General features: G+C 46.9%; 1 protein-coding gene across 3 annotated transcripts in view; it reads right to left on the bottom strand.

Annotated features, from left to right (window-relative positions):
• Positions 1-833: 833 nt before the first annotated feature.
• Positions 834-20,682, bottom strand: part of LOC148540385 (uncharacterized) — a 30,268-nt gene continuing 10,419 nt past the window's right edge. For all 3 annotated transcript variants that reach the window (XM_088445798.1, XM_088445813.1, XM_088445806.1), the window contains 3 exons: positions 17,263-17,319; positions 12,101-12,248; positions 834-1,814 (listed from right to left, as the gene is read on the bottom strand). In XM_088445798.1, coding sequence (XP_088301924.1) covers positions 907-1,814; positions 12,101-12,248; positions 17,263-17,319 — 1,113 coding nt within the window. In that variant the 3' untranslated portion in view covers positions 834-906. The remainder of the gene's footprint in view (positions 1,815-12,100; positions 12,249-17,262; positions 17,320-20,682) is intronic.

Genomic DNA, 20,682 nt, shown 5'->3' on the forward strand with positions numbered 1-20,682 from the left:
GAGTGTGGGAGAAAACAGGAGTACCCGGAGGAAACCCACGCAAGCACAGTTAGCACAAACTCCACACAGTTAGGGCCGTGGTGGGAATTGAACCCACGACCTCAGTGCTGTGAGGCAGTAATGCTACCATTACACCGTCTGTGCTGCATATACATCTTTAGTGTTATGACACTCTTACTTAAAATATAGGCCCTCATTCAGAGCCGTTCGCTATTTGCGTTCGTTCGTTCAAAAACAAGGGGTGGCTATGCAAATGATCCGTTCGCACATTGCAGTCTGTTCACACCTCTAAGTCTGAGCGAGCAAAACATACGCTCTTTTATTTCTTAAAAACGCCCCCTGGCCGCTCGCACCATACGTCATGTCCGCTATTTATTAGATTAATCGAGTACATCGAACAGAATATGAACTGCTCGCTATTCTTGTGGTTGGTTTTTTCAACCGCTATTTTGCGAGCAGTTCTGAGTTTAAAAAAACCAAGTGACGTGGTCATTGACGCTGCTATATTAATTATGCACACCCATAAAACGCCCGTTTTGACCTTTAAGCACGCCTGCGATCGGATCTCCACTCCCCGTTTTCAAGCACCTTCCCCTGTTACCACCCACATACACCTCATTCTGTCACTCAAAATAGCAGGCACTCGCTATATTGCGTACAAATGATTTTCGGCCGCACTGACTGGTTCGCGCATGCGTACTAAAAACCGTACGCATGCGCAGATGTGCGAACATCGCTTGGAACGAGCGTACTGCCGATAGCGAGTGGCTCTGAATGAGGGCCATAAACTCTAATGTACTGTGGTATTATGTAGGTCAGTGATGGTATTTACATAGAAAAACAAAATGGGTTTATTGATAGTAACATAAATTACATTGTGCAATTATCAAGCCAAAAATTTAAATACTAAATTTGCTTCATAAGAAAGCAATTAAATCCCCAGCCACCAGTTCTAGGAATACGTAGCAAACCATTTAAAGTGTCCTTTATTTTCTTTAGAACTGCAGGGGTTAGCTGATATGCCATTGATGTTTCACTGATAATGACTTGTTTCAGGTTATTTGGTAGTGCATGTTTACCACGAGAGCCATCATAATTCGTTTTGTGTATCCATGTTTTATATAACTTGTAGGGTACATGGTGCTGAAACAGCAGTTGTGCAAATCGATGAGGATGGCCCTGGCTTTGCATCTTGAAGTTGTTCAGTAGCCCTCTTGGCAGAGAAGCAAGTGGGATGTCTGGTAACGCTTCTTCGACCAAGTCAGAGATCCGGAAGACATCACGGCGGACCTGCGGCTTTTCTGAAACCTCTAATAAATTAGGAAATGTTGGTGTGCTAATAGATTGGGTATCTATATTAGTTACAGTGGAAAGGGCTATTGATGGGGCACAACTCAGTGGTCCTGTAAATGTTGGTGAATATAAAGACTCATAGGATGATGGAAGTGGTGGAGTCTGGGCTGGCTGCTTTATCGTATCCTTGCAAATATCTAAAAGCAAATCATCTTCTTTGCAGGACATAGAAGCAGTACAATCACTAACCATGTAACAGTGGTTGGCAGGTTCTTGAGTGTCACGTTGTTTAGACTCCACATTAACATTCTTCTGTTTAAATTCTTTTAGAATGTGAGTAATGTTCCGGTCTATTTTTGCGACTCTGTTCCCAAGTTTAGTAATGCAGTGTATGAGCTGTGTAAATTGCACTGAGAGCGGTACGTGTAGATGTGTTTTTTTCACAATACTTGATCTGCTTTCTGGTGTAAGCAGCACCATACTGGGTATATTGGTTTTGGTATCCAAATATGTGATAGCATCTACAAGAGGTATGAAAAAACAAGAGCATATAATGCAATTAACATTCAACAATAGACCAGGCAGTAAACAGAACAGATACACCTATAAATGCCTAAAGACAAATCTGTGGCAACATTATTTTATTTAAATGTCTATCAATTTCTTTATTTAGTCAAGAGAAGACCAAGAAAGAGAACATGAGTTTCTGGAACGTGATACGCATTCCTTATATGAATACACAGTAAGTCAATGACATACAGAATTATAATTAACTAGCTGTTGCCCACGGCTTCGTTCACCCTGAAATCACTTCTGCCAACATTTTTCTATTTGAAGTGCTATAGTCGTATTGCTTCGCATAAGGGCCCTGTTGCGGGAGTGGCCCACGTCACCAGCAGCGCTCTTCAGACTGGTGGCAGCAGCACGTTCACACACTACTCACGCCAATGTCACTGTGTGCCCTGTAAACAGATTGCGATGTAGCCTATCCTATTCAATACAGGCCCAAAGCACCTCACCCCCCCAACCCTTACTGGTCACACGCATCGTGCATTGATGATGCCAATACATAGATTGAGATGAAACAAAGTACACATTATTTCTAAGAGTTTCCACTACAAAACAATGCATGGTCATGAAAATAGGTCCATTATTTTTTGCACCTGCTTGGAGCAAGCCAACAGACACAATGTTCTTATAATATAAGTATAGATTTACAGTCATAAGAAAATTAAAAACATCATCAAATGTAGTCATCATTAAGAAACCATGAGCCTTATTCATATGAGCGGACCCGCGATACTTTTTCGTCTACTTCGTCTGTTTTGCAGGCGGAAAAGTATCACGCGCGTGCCTGCGTATCACCGTATTCAATTTGAATACGCGACAACGTGACCCGGCGAAACAAACAGGCGGAAAGTCCTGTCAGATTTGGGAAAATCAGGCTGACACCCCCCAAAAGATGCTCTGACATGAGGGTTAGCTATAGTACCCCCCGATTTGGCTTGCTGAAGATATTTGGTGTTTTTAAACGGGCTCAATAGCTGCTAAATAGCATTTTTGTATATAAGTGGTGCAGAATAGTATTTTGCAGAAAATAACTTATCCCAGCAAATTTGGGGTACTTGAAAATGGGGGTCAGCATATTTAAAAGTTGCTAAAGTTAAGTTTAAAAAAAAAGTGAAAAATCCACCTGCTGCAAGCCCCTGCAATGAAAAAAGCACATGGGGCATACTTGGGGACCCCCCAGAGTCAAGTTCGCTAGTTTTTAACTTTGTCCCCAAACATTTTTTTTTTTCGCCCCCAAATTCAAAGTGATTTTTTTGGGGTGTCCTTAAGTGTTTTTTTTTACATTTTTTGACACAGATTACCTTTGGGGGAATGTCTGAAGGCTACTCGGGGGTTCCCACAACGTTGCACCCCAAAACCCCAATTCTGCACTTTTTTCTGCATGCTATTCATAGGCAAAACTTTTTCGCCTATTAAATTGCATTGACTTTCCGCCTAGGCGGAAAGTCTTTCAAATTGAATACGGCGATACCTTTCCGCCTAGCGAAATTACGTAATCGGCGAAAAGTTTTCGCCAAAAACATGCAAAAACGGCTTTTCGCCTCAAATTGAATACGGGCCCATGTGTGAAAAAGGAATTACAATCAGGTGGTTTGCTGAACCACCCTTACCAGTAACAACTTCTGTGTGAGGAATTAATCTCTGACATGGTATACAAGACATTTTTTATACTCCTTACCACGTGTATTTACTTCATAGATGTTACAGGGCACAGCTCTCATAAGGTTCTGCCTATGTATCTAAAAGGGAATCGGTAGCAGCAGCCCGACAGAGGAGGAAATCCCGATCATCCCCAGGTAAGTATAAACTAACCTAATTTTACCCCTTAACCCTCCCTTAGGTGTGCCTAACCCTAATCCCCCCCTCTAAGTGCCTAAACCTAACCCCCCCCTTCCCCGCCACCTAAACCTAAGTCCCCCGGGGGGTGCCTTAACCCTAACATCCCCCCGGGGATGCCTAACCCTAACCCTCCCTCCATCTAGCCTAACCCTAACCTCCCGGGGGGGTGCCTAACCCTAAGTTCCCCCTGGGAGCCCTAAACCTACCCTCCCCCCCCGCGGCTGTCCGCCCCCGGCATCCCTTCGATCGGGATGCCGGGCGCCGGTCTTCCGGCATCGGTAAAATGACAGGCATTTAGATTTAGACGCCTGTCATTTAACCCTCGCCAGGATTAAGTAGTCTAGAAGCCGGCGGTTGGCATTCCGTCCGCCGGCTTCATAAACGTATACTTCTAAAAAGGCTTGAGGTCTGCACTTTATTGGAAATCCCAAATCTTTATTGTTTTCTTTACTCAGCCAACCAATCAGATTTACACATGAGCTTTGTATTGATGACCCATTTTTAACCTAGCTTCAGGTGTCAGACAGTTGGCAGGTATTCAAGTCAAAACAATCCTAAATCATTACCTCTCCACCAATATGCTTGACGGCTGGTAGGAGTTCCTTGTGCTGATCTGCTGTGTTTGGTTTTCATAGCTTTATGCATGAAGACCAAACAAATCTTTTTGGGTCATGGCTTTCAACAAGGATACTGTTCCAGAAATATTGTGCTTTGCTTAAATGCACCTTTGCAAACCTAAGTTGCACTGCAATTGTGTATTGGAGACTAGCGCCTTTCTTCTGGTTCTGGCTAACCTTACATAAATGTCATACTTATTTAGTATTTATCTGATGGTAGACTCATGAGTTTTAAAAATGTCTGTGCTGACAGAGGCCAGTAATCCCTGGTTATAGCTTTTAGTTTTTTTGCGTTTTCCCACAACATCTTTCACTGTGTTCTTGGGGTGAATTTGTTGGGATGCTTAATTATGGGATGATTTCCAACTCTATTTATTGTTATCAGCTATTTGTAAATAATCTTTCTCACTGCTCCATGATAACGATAAGTGTAAAGTTGGGTACACACTAGAGCGATGTGTACCCGGACGATATGGCGGACAATATTTTGTATCCGCGTTACACATCAGAACAATGTAAAGAAGGATGGAACGATCCCTCGTTTAGTCTTCCATTACCTTGCATGGCGCAGCTTGCGGTATCGTCCGGTTGGCTGTGCAGCATGGCCGACAAGATGATATCATATCGCTAACAACCACGGGAGCACGCAAATTGGCCATACGCACTGAGCGATCCGGACCACATGTCTAGCTGATTCAGCCAGAAATGACATATCGCGCTGATATCGCTCCAGTGTGTGCTCAATTTAACTTTTTTAATATTATTAGGTGGAGGATACAGTGTTTTGCAGCGTACACGCCTAGGCCCTCATTCAGAGGCGGTTGGAGGATGCAAGCGGTCGCTCAGAAACTGGGCGGCCGCTTGCATCCTGACTGCTCGCCTCTGTTTCGGTCGTTAGGCTGTGGGTTTACACCCAGCTCTAATGACTGCTAGGGTGATGGTCAAAGACCATCGCGACCATCGGGGCTTACGACGAGACCCTAGGGTAGGGTCTCACTTGTCGTAAGCCCCGGAGAGCGTCTGGCTCTGTCACAGCCGGAAGCTCTCCACTGACATCACTAGTGATGTCAGTGGGGCCTCCCCCAAACGGCAGGCGTTCCCATGGGAACGCCTCCGTTTGGGCTGCCACCCCCCCGGCCCGCCTTCCAAACGGGGAGAGCTGTCAATCAACATCGACAGCTCGCCCCCTTTGGAAAGAGACCCGCTACGACCGGCGCTGTCGGTCATAGCGGGTCTCACGCATGCGCGCGAAGGAGCCGGCTCCCTCCTGCGCATGCGCACTGGACAAACATCGAGGCAGCCATGCGGTTGTAGACCGTACGGCCGCCTCTGAATAAAGCCCATAGTACCCTCAATCTCAGCTATGTGCATTAGTAGATATAAAAAATAAGAGTTATGGTATAACATACCTTTGTTAACTCTTTTTCTTCGAGGTCCATGGGGTCCACAGCCATTACGTTGGGGTATGAATCCCGGTCACCAAACAGTTAATACAAACGAGCTCTCTGCTCCCAGGATGCACCGGGTTTCCTCCTCATATACCCCACCCCCTGCCTCAGGTAGCCAGTTCGTTACCAAGCTCAAGCAGGCAGAGACAAACAAAGGGTAAGAAAGAAAAGACCCATACTTACGAGTCCAGACTCTCAAAAGAAGAAACTACGGAAAACCTCCCCCAGAACTACAGGTGCGTCTGGGTGGGTGTCCTGTTGACCCCATGGACCTCGAAGAAAAAAAAAAAGAGTTAACAAAGGTATGTTATACCATAACTCTTATTTTCTTCTTCGGGGTCCATGGGGTCCACAGCCATTACGTTGGGGATATCCCAAAGCACTAACCCTACGGGCGGGGACGCTCCTGACTCTCGGAAGAGAGGAGAATCCTACGCCCGAAGGAGGCATCCTGAGAGGCAAAAGTGTCAAAGGCACAAGGTAAAGGTAAAATTTGACAAAGGTATGGATGGAAGACCATGTGGCTGCTTTACATAATTGCTCAGCAGAAGCACCCCGGCGGGCCGCCCATGATGGACCTACCGCCCTAGTAGAATGTGCCGTCACTGAATCCGGCACAAGCATACCAGCCTGTGTATAAGCCAATGAAATTGCCATGCGAATCCACCTGGCCAGTGTCTGTTTATTGGCTGGCCAGCCACGCTTATGACAACCATAAAGCACAAAAAGTGAATCGGACTTCCTCCATTTGCTCGTGCGTTTAACATAAATTCTCAACGCACGGACCACATCCAGGGAAGCCTCACCTTGTGAGAGACTTGTGACCTGAAATGCTGGAACTTCTATTTCTTCATTAATATGAAATTTAGACACCACTTTCGGAAGGTAACCCTCCCTAGTACGTAGTACTGCTCTATCTTGATGAAATATCAAGAACGGCTCCCGGAAGGAAAGCGCAGCTAAATCCGACACTCTACGTGCAGATGCCATAACAAGGAGGAATACTGTCTTTGCTGTTAGTCACTTGATGTCTATTGAATTTAAAGGCTCGAACGGAGGAGCCTGTAAAACCTTCAGAACTAGAGTCAAGTCCCACGGAACAACCGGGGAAACGAAGGGAGGCTGAATCCTCAAACACCCCCTGAAAAAAGGTCTTTATATCCGGTCTCAGAGCAATTTTATGTTGGATTAGACTGAAAGAGCTGACACCTGTACCCTTAAAGAGGCCAGGCGTAGCCCTTTTTCCAGACCGCTTTGAAGAAAATCCAGCACTCTGGATATCAGGAATTTATGTGGATCATACATTCTTTCAGTGGTGTGAACTGAAAGGGTATGCCAAACCCTATAATATATACGGGCTGAGGATGGTTTCTGTGCCTTCAGCATCGTCTGTATAACAGACTCGGAAAACCCCTTTTCCCTCAAGACGGAGGCCTCAAGAGCCATGCCGTCAAAGATAGCCGATGAAGATCCGGGTACCAGCAGGGACCCTGTAGCAACAGATCCGGTCTCAATGGCAGAGGCCATGGAGTGTCTATGGAGAGAGACCGTAGATCTGTGAACCAGTGTCGTCTCGGCCACGCCAGAACTATTAATATGACGGTGCTGCCCTCTTGTTTGATCTTTCTGATCACTCTGGGCAGAAGAGCAAACGGGGGAAACAGATATACCAGCTTGTAACGCCACTTTACTGTCAGTGCGTCTACAAACTCGGCTCTCGGCTCTCTTGTCCAGGATCCGTACTTGGGAACCTTGTTGTTCCTTCTTGATGCCATCAGATCTATTTCAGGTAGACCCCACCTGTCCACAAGGTTCCGAAAAACCTGTGGATGTAGGGCCCATTCCCCTGCATTTACCTCTTGCCGACTAAGAAAATCGGCCTCCCAATTCAGGATTCCTGGAATGAACATGGCAGATATCGTGGTCAGATGAGTCTCTGCCCATACCAGGATTCTTGATACCTCTGCCAAGGCGGCCCGACTCCTCGTGCCCCCTTGATGATTTAGGTAGGCGACCGCGGTGCGATTGTCCGACTGTATCTGCACCGACCTGCCCTTTAAGATTTCCTGAGCCTGCACTAAAAGCTTTGAATATAGCTCTTAGTTCCAGGATATTTATCGGTAGCCGGCTTTCCGTCACTGACCACCTTCCTTGGAAAGTGTGTGACCCCGTCATCGCCCCCCAACCTTGAAGACCGGCATCGGTTTTGACTAATGTCCAATCCGACACCCAAAAGGGGTGACCCTGCCTGAGATGCATTGTCTGCAACCACCAGGTCAGGGACAACCGTACCTCTGGTGAGAGATGCAGCAGCTGGGACCTGATCGTGTGATGATCCTTGTCCCAGCGAGACAGAATGAATTGCTGCAGTGGTCTGGAGTGGAATTGTGCGTATTCCACCATCCTGAAGGTGGCCACAATCAACCCCAGGACCTGCATGGCTACTAGAACGGATATTTGCCTGTTGCGAAACAACCTGCGTATTCGTGATTGTAGAGCAAGGATCTTCTCCTCCGGCAGATATATTCTCTGCACCACGGAGTCCAATCTCACTCCCAAATGACATATCTGTTGTACCGGATAGGGCGACGACTTTTGCCAGTTTATGATCCAGCCGTGACTGTACAGACATGATACGGTCAGCCTCAAATGATCCTGTAACTGCTGTGGGGACTGCCCCAGCAACAGGAGGTCGTCCAAGTAAGGCAAAATCCTGACGCCTTGGCGCCTGAGGCATGCCATCATCACTGCCATCACCTTTTTGAATACCCGAGGGGCTGTGGACAGGCCAAACGGCAGGGCCTGGAACTGAAAATGTTCCTCCCCTACCGCAAAACGAAGACATTTTTGATGAGCCTGTGTGATTGGGATTTGAAGGTAGGCATCTTGTATGTCTAGGGACACCATATAGACCCCCTGTTCCATTGCCAACATAATCGATCGCAATGTTTCCATCCTGAACCCGGGGGTTCGAACAACTTTGTTGAGCTCTCTCAGATTTAGAATAGGCCGGTATGACCCATTCGGTTTCAGAACCAAGAACAGATTGGAGTAAAACCCCTCTCGGAACTGGTTCTCTGGCACCGGAATCACTACTTCTGATGCTAGTAAGGCAAGAATAGCCTTCTGAAGGGCCAAAGCTCTTTCTGAACCCACCTGTGGGTTTACACAAAAGAACCTTTGAGGAGGAGTCCTCGAAAACGTCAGGGCATACCCTCGGGAAACAACTCCCCGAACCCAGGCATCCTCCGTCGTGAGGTGCCAGGGCTCTGAGAACCAAAGCAGTCGGCCCCCCACCCTGGGATCCCACAGGGGGAGGACCGTCCCATCAGGCCACTAGTTTATTCGGGACTCTAGATCCTGAACGTTTGTTCTGCCAGGGCTTCCTGGGTCCTGCCTTTCTTGGTGGAAATCTCGCTGAGGGCTGACCTTTGGCCTTGCCCTGCGGCCGAAACCCCCGAAAGGACGCCCTCCTCAATTTAGACGAGGTTGCTGATGGTAAACCTGCCGTCTTTGAGGCTGCCATGGAGGATACAATGTTGTCCAGTTCTGGACCAAAGAGCACACCTCCTGTGAATGGAAGGAATTCTAGGGCCTTTTTGGACCCGACATCTGCCCTCCAAACCTTCAACCAGAGGATCCTACGTGCCACCACGGACTCAGCTGAAACTTTAGAGGAAAGGATCCCTGCATCCAAGGCGGCATTACCCAAATAAGAGGCCCCTTCTCTAATAAAGGAGATCATATCCAGTTGCTCCTTAGAGGCATCTGGTAAAGACTGGTAAAGTTTTGGCCCACTCCTCAATAGCTCTTGCTACCCAGGCAGTGGCCATAGCTGGGCGGGTGGCCGTTCCTGCCAGCGAAAAAATTGATTTGAGACAAGACTCCAGTCTCCTATCTGTGGTTTCCTGCAGCGAAACTGCTGGGATTTGCAAAGTGGTACGTTTAATCAGCTGTGCCACATGCGCATCAACTGATGGTGGATTCTCCCACTTGGTACAGTCCTCTGCTGGAAAAGGATATAGAAGCGCCATTCTTTTAGAAGAATGGCTTATCTTATCCGGACGGACCCAGGCTTCCTCCATAAGTTCTGATAAATGTTCAGACTTTGGGAATTCTGCCTTAACCACTTTTTGGCGCTTGAACAGGGGGGGCTTTCCTAAGCGGAAGATCCCCTTACTCGATATTTAACACCGATTTTACAGCCCTTATCAGAAAAGGGACATCGGCTACTGGGAAATGATCATCACCCTCCTTGGAACTAGACTCCTGCGAAAAGTCCTGTGCCTGTTCCTCCTCGGAGGAGGCACTCGAGTACTCACCCATGTAAGGCGGTACATGGCGCCTAGATTTAGGCTGCTTTGGCTTGACAGCCTGAGGCTAAAAAACCCCCGAGGATGATGCCATAACCTTACCAGCACCAGGGTCCATCCAAGGTGGCCACATCATGGGCATAAGATGCATCTGCTGAGGCAAACCCCAAACCAGTGGTACCGGGGCAGCCAGCCGTTCCGCCACCTGAGCCATAACCTGAGAAAATGATGCCCAACGGGGCTCAGGGCCTGAAACAGGCAAACTTAATTGGTGTAGTGGCTGTCTGAAAGTCCTGTGGGGACAAACCTGCCTTGCAGGCTACACAGGATATCAGCAACGGGGCTCCCGCCACCTGACCCTCAGACTCCTTAGACATAACACTATGCCACTGTTTCTGAGTGTATATGTGCTGCTTTCTACTCTCAACCCACACACCTGTAGCAAGGGAAGGGGAGAGACAGTATACAGGAATTACAGTTCTTTTACAGAAGAAACAGTGGGCCTTATTCAGAGCTGGACGCTCTGACCAGAGCGCTCGCTCTGAATCAGTGCCCTCCTACCTAAAAATGGAGCGGCCTCCTGGCCGCGCGCATAGCTGTGGGTGACCACCCACAGCATATGCGAGAGGCCAAAAAGATGGTCGCGATGGTCAAAACCATCGCGACCATCGGGCTTGCGACGAGACCCTGCGGTAGGGTCTCGGTGACTGCAAGCCCTGGAGTGATTTTGGCTCTATCAGAGCCAAAATCACTCCCACTGACATCACTAGTGATGTCAGTGGGGCCGGACCCAGACGGTAGGCGTTCCCATGGCAACGCCTCCGTCTGTCAGCCACGCCCACCAAAGGGGGCGTGCTGTCAGTCACCATCGACAGCACGCCCCCTTTGGTGTGAGACCCGGTGCGACAGCTTGGCTGACGCTGTCCGGGTCTCGCGCATGCGCACAACTAAGCTCCCTCCGTCGTGCGCATGCGCATTGGGGTAACATCGACCCGCTTGCGAGCGTCCAGCGCTCGCAAGCGGGTCTGAATGACCCCCAGTATCCATAAACAACAATCACATATCATGCATAAATACTCTGCGAGCCATATGCATATAAGCTCTCACTACCATAATCAGCCTCAGCTTAGGTAGGATAGAGCCCTGTAAAAACCTAGACCAGCAGTAGGCAAGGTATACAGGGAGACTGCCAGCGTCCCTCTTGTAGGAGCAGCGTTCAGAGAACAACTGACATACACTCTGGCTGCCCTATATGGAGGCTGGGAGGAACAATCCACAATCAACTGTGCCAGAGGACTGAAAAAGCGTGTGGATTGGGGGAGGGGCCGCCGGGGAAGCATACCTCCCCTATGCTGCTTGGACCTGCCCGGTAAACTGACCTGGCCGCCGCCACAAGCCCCGGCTGGTCAGGAACATCAAATCCCGGCGGTCTAGGCTAGGAGAACAAGCCGTATGCCTCCTGACTGCAGCGCGCCTCCGGCCAGTCTCAACGCCGGAGGCCGGACCGCCATGTGGTCCCGGCGTCAGCGGCCGCCGCAACCACCTGCTTACCTGCCATCTCCTTGATCCGGTTGCGGTCCAGGGCCAGAAAGCCCCTGCCGAATCCCCTGCCAAGGACCTGCCGAGGCTAGCAGTGCGGCGCCGGAGGAGGTAGTTGCAGCGCGTGGCCAGTGCACCTCCAATCAGGCGTGAGGCTGCTTCCAGGACAGCTCAGACCACCCGCTGAGATAGAGAGTAAATCTTTTTTTTTTTTTTTTTTTGTACTTGTCTGCAGGACTGCTCCAGCAGTCCCACTGTCTATGTGGTGAATACACCAAACAGGAAGAACTGGCTACCTGAGGCAGGAGGTGGGGTATATGAGGAGGAAACCCGGTGCATCCTGGGAGGAGAGAGCTCGTTTGTATTAACTGTTTGGTGACCGGGATTCATACCCCAACGTAATGGCTGTGGACCCCATGGACCCCGAAGAAGAAACATAGATTTGAAAGATGCATGTACATTATATTAAAAAAAGAGCTACCTGATCTCCCATTTGCTAGGATATTGTATGTATTCTGTGGCTGTTTATTCATTGTGATTACATCCGGATACAACTCTTTATGTGCTTGTAAATATTCCCACTCCTCCTTTGAAAAATAAACTGCAACGTCATCATATTTTACAGGAACCTGGAATAGAGAGGGGAAAATCGTGATCACCAATTTCACAGTCAGGAAGTCTTATGTGCAGATTAAATTTTTTTCCCATATACTAGCATATTTAAAATAGTGATGAGCGGTTTGGCTTTGGCTCAAATATACCCGCCATGTTCTGATCTCATAACGAGGCAAAACGTCCTCTTTTCTCTTTCATGGATAACATGTAATTTTTGTCCCTGAAAGATGACGTTTTGCCTTGTTCTGAGATAAGATCTTGGCAGGAGGAGCCGAGGCAAAACCGAACCGCTCATCTCCAATTTAAAATATCTTTAGTTTCCTGCTACATTGCATTTTTAATTTTTAAAATGATATGCAGTATGCCTATATTCGGTAAGCAACTGCGGATGTATCTGCATGCGAAACGCTATGTTACAGTGTCAGCGGCTGTAACACTAACGTAGCGTTTCGTATGCAGATACACCTGCAGTCGCACACAGAGTATAGGCATGCTGCATATCATTTTAATCAGCAGAAGATGCTTGTGCTAACTATTCACATCACTGTGTGAATAAGACGCATTTGAAGGTAAAAAGTCACATGAAAAGTCGCTCGGCACTACCGAGTCACACAGAGGACATAAAAGTAGTGCTGGATGAGACAGCTCTGGTGACCTGTCAAGGGCATCCAGCGGGAGGAAGATGGTAAATACAGCCCCCAGTACTGCCTGCCACTGACCTTCTCTTTGCCCCCAGTACTGGCTCAACTGCTATCTACCCTTACCCCCTCCCCCACCCCCAGTACTGTCTGCCCCTAACCTATCCTTGCACAGACTGCTGCCCCAACTGCTATTTACAGTTATCCCCTTTACCTTTCCCCAGTACTGCCTGCCCCTAACCCCTCCTTGCCCCAAGTACTGCCTCAAATGCCGCATATCCAAACTCCCCTCTACCCCATCTGCTGCCCCTCCCACAGCACTGCCCGAACTGCTGCCATTACCACATATACCTCAACTGCTACCTGCCCCCAGCACTGCCCAAGCTGCCACCTGCCCCCACCCCCAGTACTGTCCCAACTGCTCCCTGCCCTTACCCCCCTCTCTGCCCTCAGCACTGCACCTGTTGGCTGTGTGAGATCAAGGCAATTTATTTATAAGCTTTTTCAGTATTGAAAATATTAGTGTGACTTGCCATGGTGTAGGTGTAGGGCATGTGGAGTAGTCTGATGGCATATGGGGAGCTCAAAAGCGTAAATTGTAATGAGACCCAGAAAGAGAAGAACCCCAATTTTTTTAAGTGAGTGGTTCCTGGGATCCACATATTTTTTCACTCAGTGCAATCACTGGTTGTGCTTTTGTATCATTTGTTAAAATAATAAATTGCTTATATAAAATTTTTATATCCTAGCCCGCAAGTCCTTTATTAGCAATTCTTTATTATTCATTATTTATATATAACAATTACACTTTATCCTTTAGAACTATGTGTCCCTTCTGATTTCTTTACAAAGAGAAAATAGATGACTTGACATCTGGTACTTGCGGTCCGGATGTGTCCATGCAGCAGACAGTGCGTTCTCCAATTGCAGAGATGAAGAAAAAGTAACTTTCATGTCCTCTTAAAAAGAGCTACATCCTGAGACTCTGAGGATTCTCTGTCAAAGATGTTTTGTCCAGATGTGTCCTCATACACTTAGGGTTAAATTTACTAAAGTGAGAGTTTTTAGAAGTGAGTTTTAAAAGTGATGTTGCCCATAGCAACCAATCAGATTCTACTTAACATTTAACTTACACCTTCTAGAAGATAATAGCTATAATCTGATTGGTTGCTATGGGCAACATCACTTTTAAAACTCACTTCTAAAAACTCTCACTTTAGTAAATTTACCCCTTAGCCACAATACGTCTGGCGTGAGTGAGCTGCCATGTCCCATGTGACTGCTTGTGCTGAATGTGTTTTTCGCCCGCAAATTCTTCTTAATCACAATGTGATGCGACTAAGACGCATCAGGAGACTGCGCCTATTAATTTCATATGCAACACTTGTATATATGTGTGCTACTAAGTCTGGATCTGTATATGAAGTACTGTGTTGCAGTGGCTGCAGCATTTTTTCACACCAAGTTTAATTGTGCATCGTTTATAGAACAGGACCTGATTCAGCAAGGATCGCTATTCTGCTTATACGCACGCAACGCAGTGGCTAATATCAGCAGTGATAGGTAAATGTTCGCATTTGCATTGCGATCACAGCCTGACATAAGGACGTCCACTTCCCCTTACTCACATCCATATACTTGGGCAACATAGTGAAATAATCGGTAAAATCGGACCCATAAGCACAGTTAAAGCAGGTCAAACCTCACTCAGGAATTGTTTACTTCTGCGCAAGCTGTAAGGCCTCAGGCTGCCTATGGTATAGCAGTGGATAATTTATGCACGCCCATGCAACGGCGTTGAAACGTACTGGCACACCTGCGGTCGCCCGACCATCCCCCGTCACCACCTACAAACGGCGCTTCCTGTCAATCACTCTGTGATGTGTCTGAGTGGTCACTGCAATCACAGTCCCGATCGCAGTGGCTGGTTCGATGCAAGCGCGGTAGCAACAATAGGCCGACTGCGTGCGTTTAAGAAATTGCGATCCTTGCTGAATCAGGCCCTCAATCACACACAGATATACAACTTACACATCTGTACCTGGAGTACTGCCTTATTTGAAGCTACTACACACTGTGCCTCAGTTGCATCATCATCTGGTACCCAAGAAAGATCCAGGTCTGATTCTTAAAGAGGCTCTTCTTCTCCTTGAGATGAGCAGTCCAAATTAGATTCCTTCCATGACTGTAGAATAGGTGAAAGGCGCCACTTCTGAGAAGTGTTCCACCTGGTTGAATCTCTAGAGGAGGTATAAGGAAGCCTCTCTCAAGAAAGAGAGGAGGAAACTTGTACCAACCCTTGAGCAGACCAAATATTGTGGCCAGGGTAGCTCAAGTGACCGAAAAAGGCTGAGGTGCCAATTGAGTGAGTGGCTACTTCAGCAGGAGAACCGCCTGGTCTCAATTGACTGGAAACCACCAGTTGTTATGACAATTCCGACTTGGCCCCAATCAGCATTGCCACTCAAGCCAGCGCATCCACCGGAGGAGACACACTCACTGGTACTGCTGCAGTCTGGACCAATGCTGCACAGGAGCCACAAACCGACCCCAGTCTGAGAGTGCACATGAAAATTTACATTATGGATATAATGTCCGCAAGTCCCTACTGGGATCGGAACGCAACCATGACTTTGATACTGGAGACCCATCCACCACTAACTGGAGTATGGAAAACTGTATAAATAATAGCTATGTAAACTGATTAAGTATAATTTTATTGACAAATCTACATATTTAATAATAACATTACACTTAATAAAGTTTAAATATCTATTTACATAATTTGATAATAAAAACAAAATCAACGCTTTTGGGGGCATTTTTTGAAAAAATATTAGCCAGTTAAATGGTTAAACTAAACTGAAGTCAGATGGGGTATGGTGGGGGAGGAGCCAAGTTCAAATCATCCAGGATATAAAGTGCCAGGCTCCATAACCCACTGTCTAGACCTCAGTGTAACTCAAGTGGAAGAAGGAGAAAAGAACTGAATAAGACAAGAATAATAGTGGTGCTTCAAACAGGCTGTTCAGTTGGTACTAGCAGGCACAGAAATGTTACATAGATTTATTTTCTTATAACCATTAGATAGTTGGTAGAGAAAAAACCTTTACGGTTTCACATGTCCTATTAAGGCTTCTTAGACATGATCTGAATTTTCACAAAACCTACTGAATTTCTGCCACTCAAACAAGCAATGAAATTCCGGTCATTAAGGCTGTCACCTTAATGAACGTGTTCCTTGCGCAATACAGATATGGTATGCCATCACACCCTGTGGTTAACTGCAGATTCAGCACTCTCAGAGTGAGATTGTTGACACTCAGAAACTGGTGGAGCTGCTAATTCACAGAATTGTGTGCTCATTGGAATACACACATGCAGTCTATGCAATTGAGGTCTGAGCAGTAATGTAGCACACACATCCCACTCAGTGCCCACAATCTGCCCATTCGTTCACCACAACAATCCCACTGGGTTCCAACATTCTTCTCACTCCATATATCCATCTCATTCAGCTCCCTAATTTCTAAAACTATCATACTCTGTCTATGCATGTACACTATATGCACTGGTTTCCCCCGCCGCCGCTGGGCCCCGCTGATGCCCGCACCGGGCCTCAAGTCCTGGCCTGTCTAACTCACACACTGTTGCCAGGTCCCCACCACTGCTACCGGCCGCTACCATTGCCGGGTCCCAGCACCGCTAGCGCCCGCAAAGGACAGCCATCTTGGTGCACCCAGGTGAAGCCACAGTGAGTACACCCCCTGCTGGAGGCACCTACTGAAGTTGCGTAACAAGTTGAAGCTCCCTATCTATATAAAGGGGCATTTGTGAGGTAATAGTTTAAAAACTATAACTTTCTCAATTACCTGAACCCCAAAAGCACCTACCCTGGAACAAGAGCTACCTAATAAAACAAACCTCAAGTCTAAATTCGGCCTGTACCCTGACTTATGCCTTCCCAAAAATCCCCCATACAGAACAGCAGAAAAGTGGTTCTAATTGAGAGTGTCAGAAAAAACAGAAATTTGGCATGCAGCACAAAGCAACAGTAATACTTGCCCATGCCAAATTTCAGCTCTGTACCACCAATCGCTTTTGAGGTGTAGCCCCATAAACACCATGCACACTCCTCAGGAATTCTCTATGGGAGAATTCCATTTTCTTTGATTCAGCCTTAATATAAGGGCACAACTGTGCCCTTATAATTTCTTTGGGTACATATTATAAAAGAGGGCTAGCGTCTTAATTTATGCTTATGACTTGAATTTGAACAATTGTAGCCCATCCCTCAACTACTGTTGCACACAGCAAACACTTCTTGCCAGGAAGTCAGGATTGCACTAAATAAAATTGGACACCAACACCATTAACGATACATTCTCACCTCTTCAGTCACATGGCTGCTGCACTGGTGGGAGCTCTTCTTGACAACAGTATATTCCTACAAAAAATGTAACAGACATTAGGCTTTATAACAAACCTTCACATTATGCAAGACAGGTTTCTGGTATTTCATCAACAGTTGTCACATAATCTGTAATGGAATATCTGACTATAAATACAAAAAAACAACAGCAAAAGCAGAAAAGGAGGAATAAGTGCCAACACAAAAGTATGAAACACTTTATAACCAGAAAAATTATAGCTATTAATAGGAGTATTCAATATGGGAGCGATAACATCGTTTTTGCGTTAATATCGCACTTATGACATCATTATCGCAGGTTTTACTTTTAAACCATATTCAATTTCAAAGACTTATCGCAGTTTTGAAAAGTCTTTGATAAAAAACGGTGATAACTTTTCACCATTGAATAGGCGTCGAAAAAAAGTGCAGAATTGGGGTTTAGGGGTGCAGGCTTAAAAAAAATAGCCTGCACCCCTGGGAATGACATTTAAAAAAGAACTGTGTCAAAAAAAGTTTTTAAAAAAATAGGGACACCCCAAAAAATTAATTTAAAAATTGGGGTCAAAAAAAAAAAAAAATGGGAAAAAAAAGATGAACAATAGGGAAATAGGTTCAGGGCTATTCTGCAAGTGTGGGGCAGGTGTTTTCTAGAATAGATTTATAGCGGCAGGTGCACAAATGCAGAATTTTTAAAAACTTACTTTAGGGACACCAAAATATGCTAGTACCCATTTTCATGTACCCCAAATTTGATGGGACCACTTAAAAAAACGGAAAAAAAAAAGTGCTCTTCTGTATCACTTCTTCAATGTCGGGAAAAAACACCTGCTGCGGCTATGTAAATCCCCGACTTTCATTTAAAGGCTAAAACGGGGATACCCATAGTGATCCCCCATGTTTTTACAACTTTAGGGGGGTCTTACAATTTTTTTAAGCAAAAATTCGTAACTTTACGCAAATCCAACTTCGGAGGCTCCCGTTTTCGTTAATTTTATATTGAACACGGGGATAAGCGGGCGCGCGCCCGATACTTTAACGCAGGTAAAAACTCCGATATGAAACGTTAACTTCGTCAGTGAAGTTAACGTTTCATATTGAATACCCCTCTTAGAGATTAAATCAATAAAAAGCCACTACACAGGTATTAAAATAGGATACTGAGAATTAACGATTTAATTTTCATATTTTAAGATGTATCTAAAAGGACCAAGTGAAAAAAAAAGGAACAGGATTTGTCAGCAAAAAGGTAACTGAATGGTAGATCAGGGACTGTTCTTTTAGGGGGGCGATTAATGATTATGATTCCTCCTCTTCCGGTATTGGCACCACCCCTTTCGGTTCCCAATGCCTCCCCTTTGCAGGTTTTTTTTTGTGGCCACATTTATTATTACAATGTATACATTTATGTATTCACTATGTGTGAATACACAGTTTGAGCACCAGCAGCCATCTTTCTTCTCCCCCCACCAATTCCTGCTCCCCCCATTTCCAGCGATCTCTCTGCGCCCCCCTTCCCCATGCCCCTGTAGTAGTGCCCATATAGTAATGTCCCCATAGTAATACACCTTTGCCCATATGGTAACGCCCCATAGTAATGCCACTGTAGTAGTCCCCATATGGAAATGACCCCATAGTAATGCCACTGCAGTGCCCATATGGAAATACCCTATTAATAATGCTCCTCTAGTGTCCTTATAGTAATGCCCCCTGTAGTGCCCGTGATACTGTAACACCTGAACCATGTGATCCAGGTGGAACTGAAGTCAGGCAGCTGAATACGCCTTCACTAGCAAATCGTCCAAGTAGGGCACGATTGTTATCCCCTCGGAATGCAGCAGACTCGCCATCGCTGCCATGATCTTTGTGAAGACCCGCGGAGCTGGAGCCAGTCCGAAAGGCAGAGCCTGGAATTGGTAATGAGCTCTTCCAGCTGTGAACCTAAGAGAGAATGATGCCCCGCCCAAATCGGTATGTGGAGATATGCTTCTCTGATGTCGAGAAACGCCAAAAACTTGTTTGCCGATCACAGACCAGAACGATTCCATGCGGAACCGATCCACCCATAGGCTGGCATTCAAGGCTCGCAATTTTAAAATTGGCCGATGAGTGCCGTTGGGCTTTTGGACCAGGAACAGGTTGGAGTAAAAACCCCGTTCTTGTTGAGACTGTGAAACTGGAGCTATAACCCCCTCTGAACAGAGGGAACTGATAGCCTGGTTTAAGGCCAGTCTCTTCTCCGGCTCCTTGGGCAATGCCGTGGCGAAGAAATGTTGCGGCGGTGGCCCCTTAGGTCGATCACATAACCTCAGGAGACAACGCCCCAGGCATCCGCTCATGAAGCTACCCACCAGTCTCGGAAAAGGAGGAGACGGCCCCCACCTTCCCCGAGACCGCATGGGCTGAGATCTTGTCAGGTACTCTGCTTCTCGGGTGCCCTAGCACCCAGGCAACTGAATGTACCGGAGAATCTACCCATGGCGGAGAACCCCTGCTGGGGAAAGTGCATCCTCGGGCCATTTGACCTCTAACTGGTCCCCCCCTCGAAAGGAAGAACGGAAGACCCGGAATTGTGAGCCCTTTTGCTTCTGGAGCACCACAGGTAGGAAAGTGCTCTTTCCACCTGTCGCCTGGGATATGATAGTATCAAGCTCGGAACCAAACAGGATGCCTCCGCCATAAGGGAGATATTCTAAAGCGCATTTAGATTCGGCGTCCGCCTCCCAGGCGCGGAGCCAGAGTGCTCTGCACGCCGCGACTGCCGTAGCTGAGACTCTATAGAGGAAATCTGCACTCCATCTTGTGTGGCTTCACACACACATACAGTCTGCTGCTGCACTAATCTGTTCCGCCAGTTCCAGCAACTCCTCTCTGGATGAGTCACCGGAACGGCCTGCCACTAATTTGTCAGCCCACTTCTCCATGGCTCGAGAGACCCATGCAGACACCATCAATGGGCGAATAACAACTCCAGCGCCCATAAAAATACTCCAAAGGCATCCTTCTAATTTTTTATCCAGCGGATCCTTAAAGGAGGCCGCCCCTTGAACCGGCAGAGCCGTGCGTTTGGCTAAACGAGCCAAGGCCTCATCCACTCTCGGAGGCAGCACTTAGCGACCTGCTCCTGTAGAAAAGGATGAAGGGTTGCAAACTTACGAGGAGTAGCATATACTTCTTGTCCGGGGTCTTCCAGGCTTCTTCAACGAGATCCGAGAGATCCTGAGAAGCCGGAAAACAAACGACCCTCTTACGCCTCCGCTTGAACGGCCCCTCCAGAGGTGTCAAGGTCCAGGCAGTCAAAGGACTGTTGTACCGCCATAATTAGGTCCTCCACGCCCTGACTTGATGCATACTCTGAACCTTCCTCTTCAGGCAGAACCTCCTCTACTGGGAGTTCCC

Source organism: Taudactylus pleione, unplaced genomic scaffold (assembly GCF_031769625.1).
Source record: "Taudactylus pleione unplaced genomic scaffold, aTauple2 ptg000019l, whole genome shotgun sequence".
NCBI lineage: Eukaryota > Metazoa > Chordata > Amphibia > Anura > Myobatrachidae > Taudactylus > Taudactylus pleione.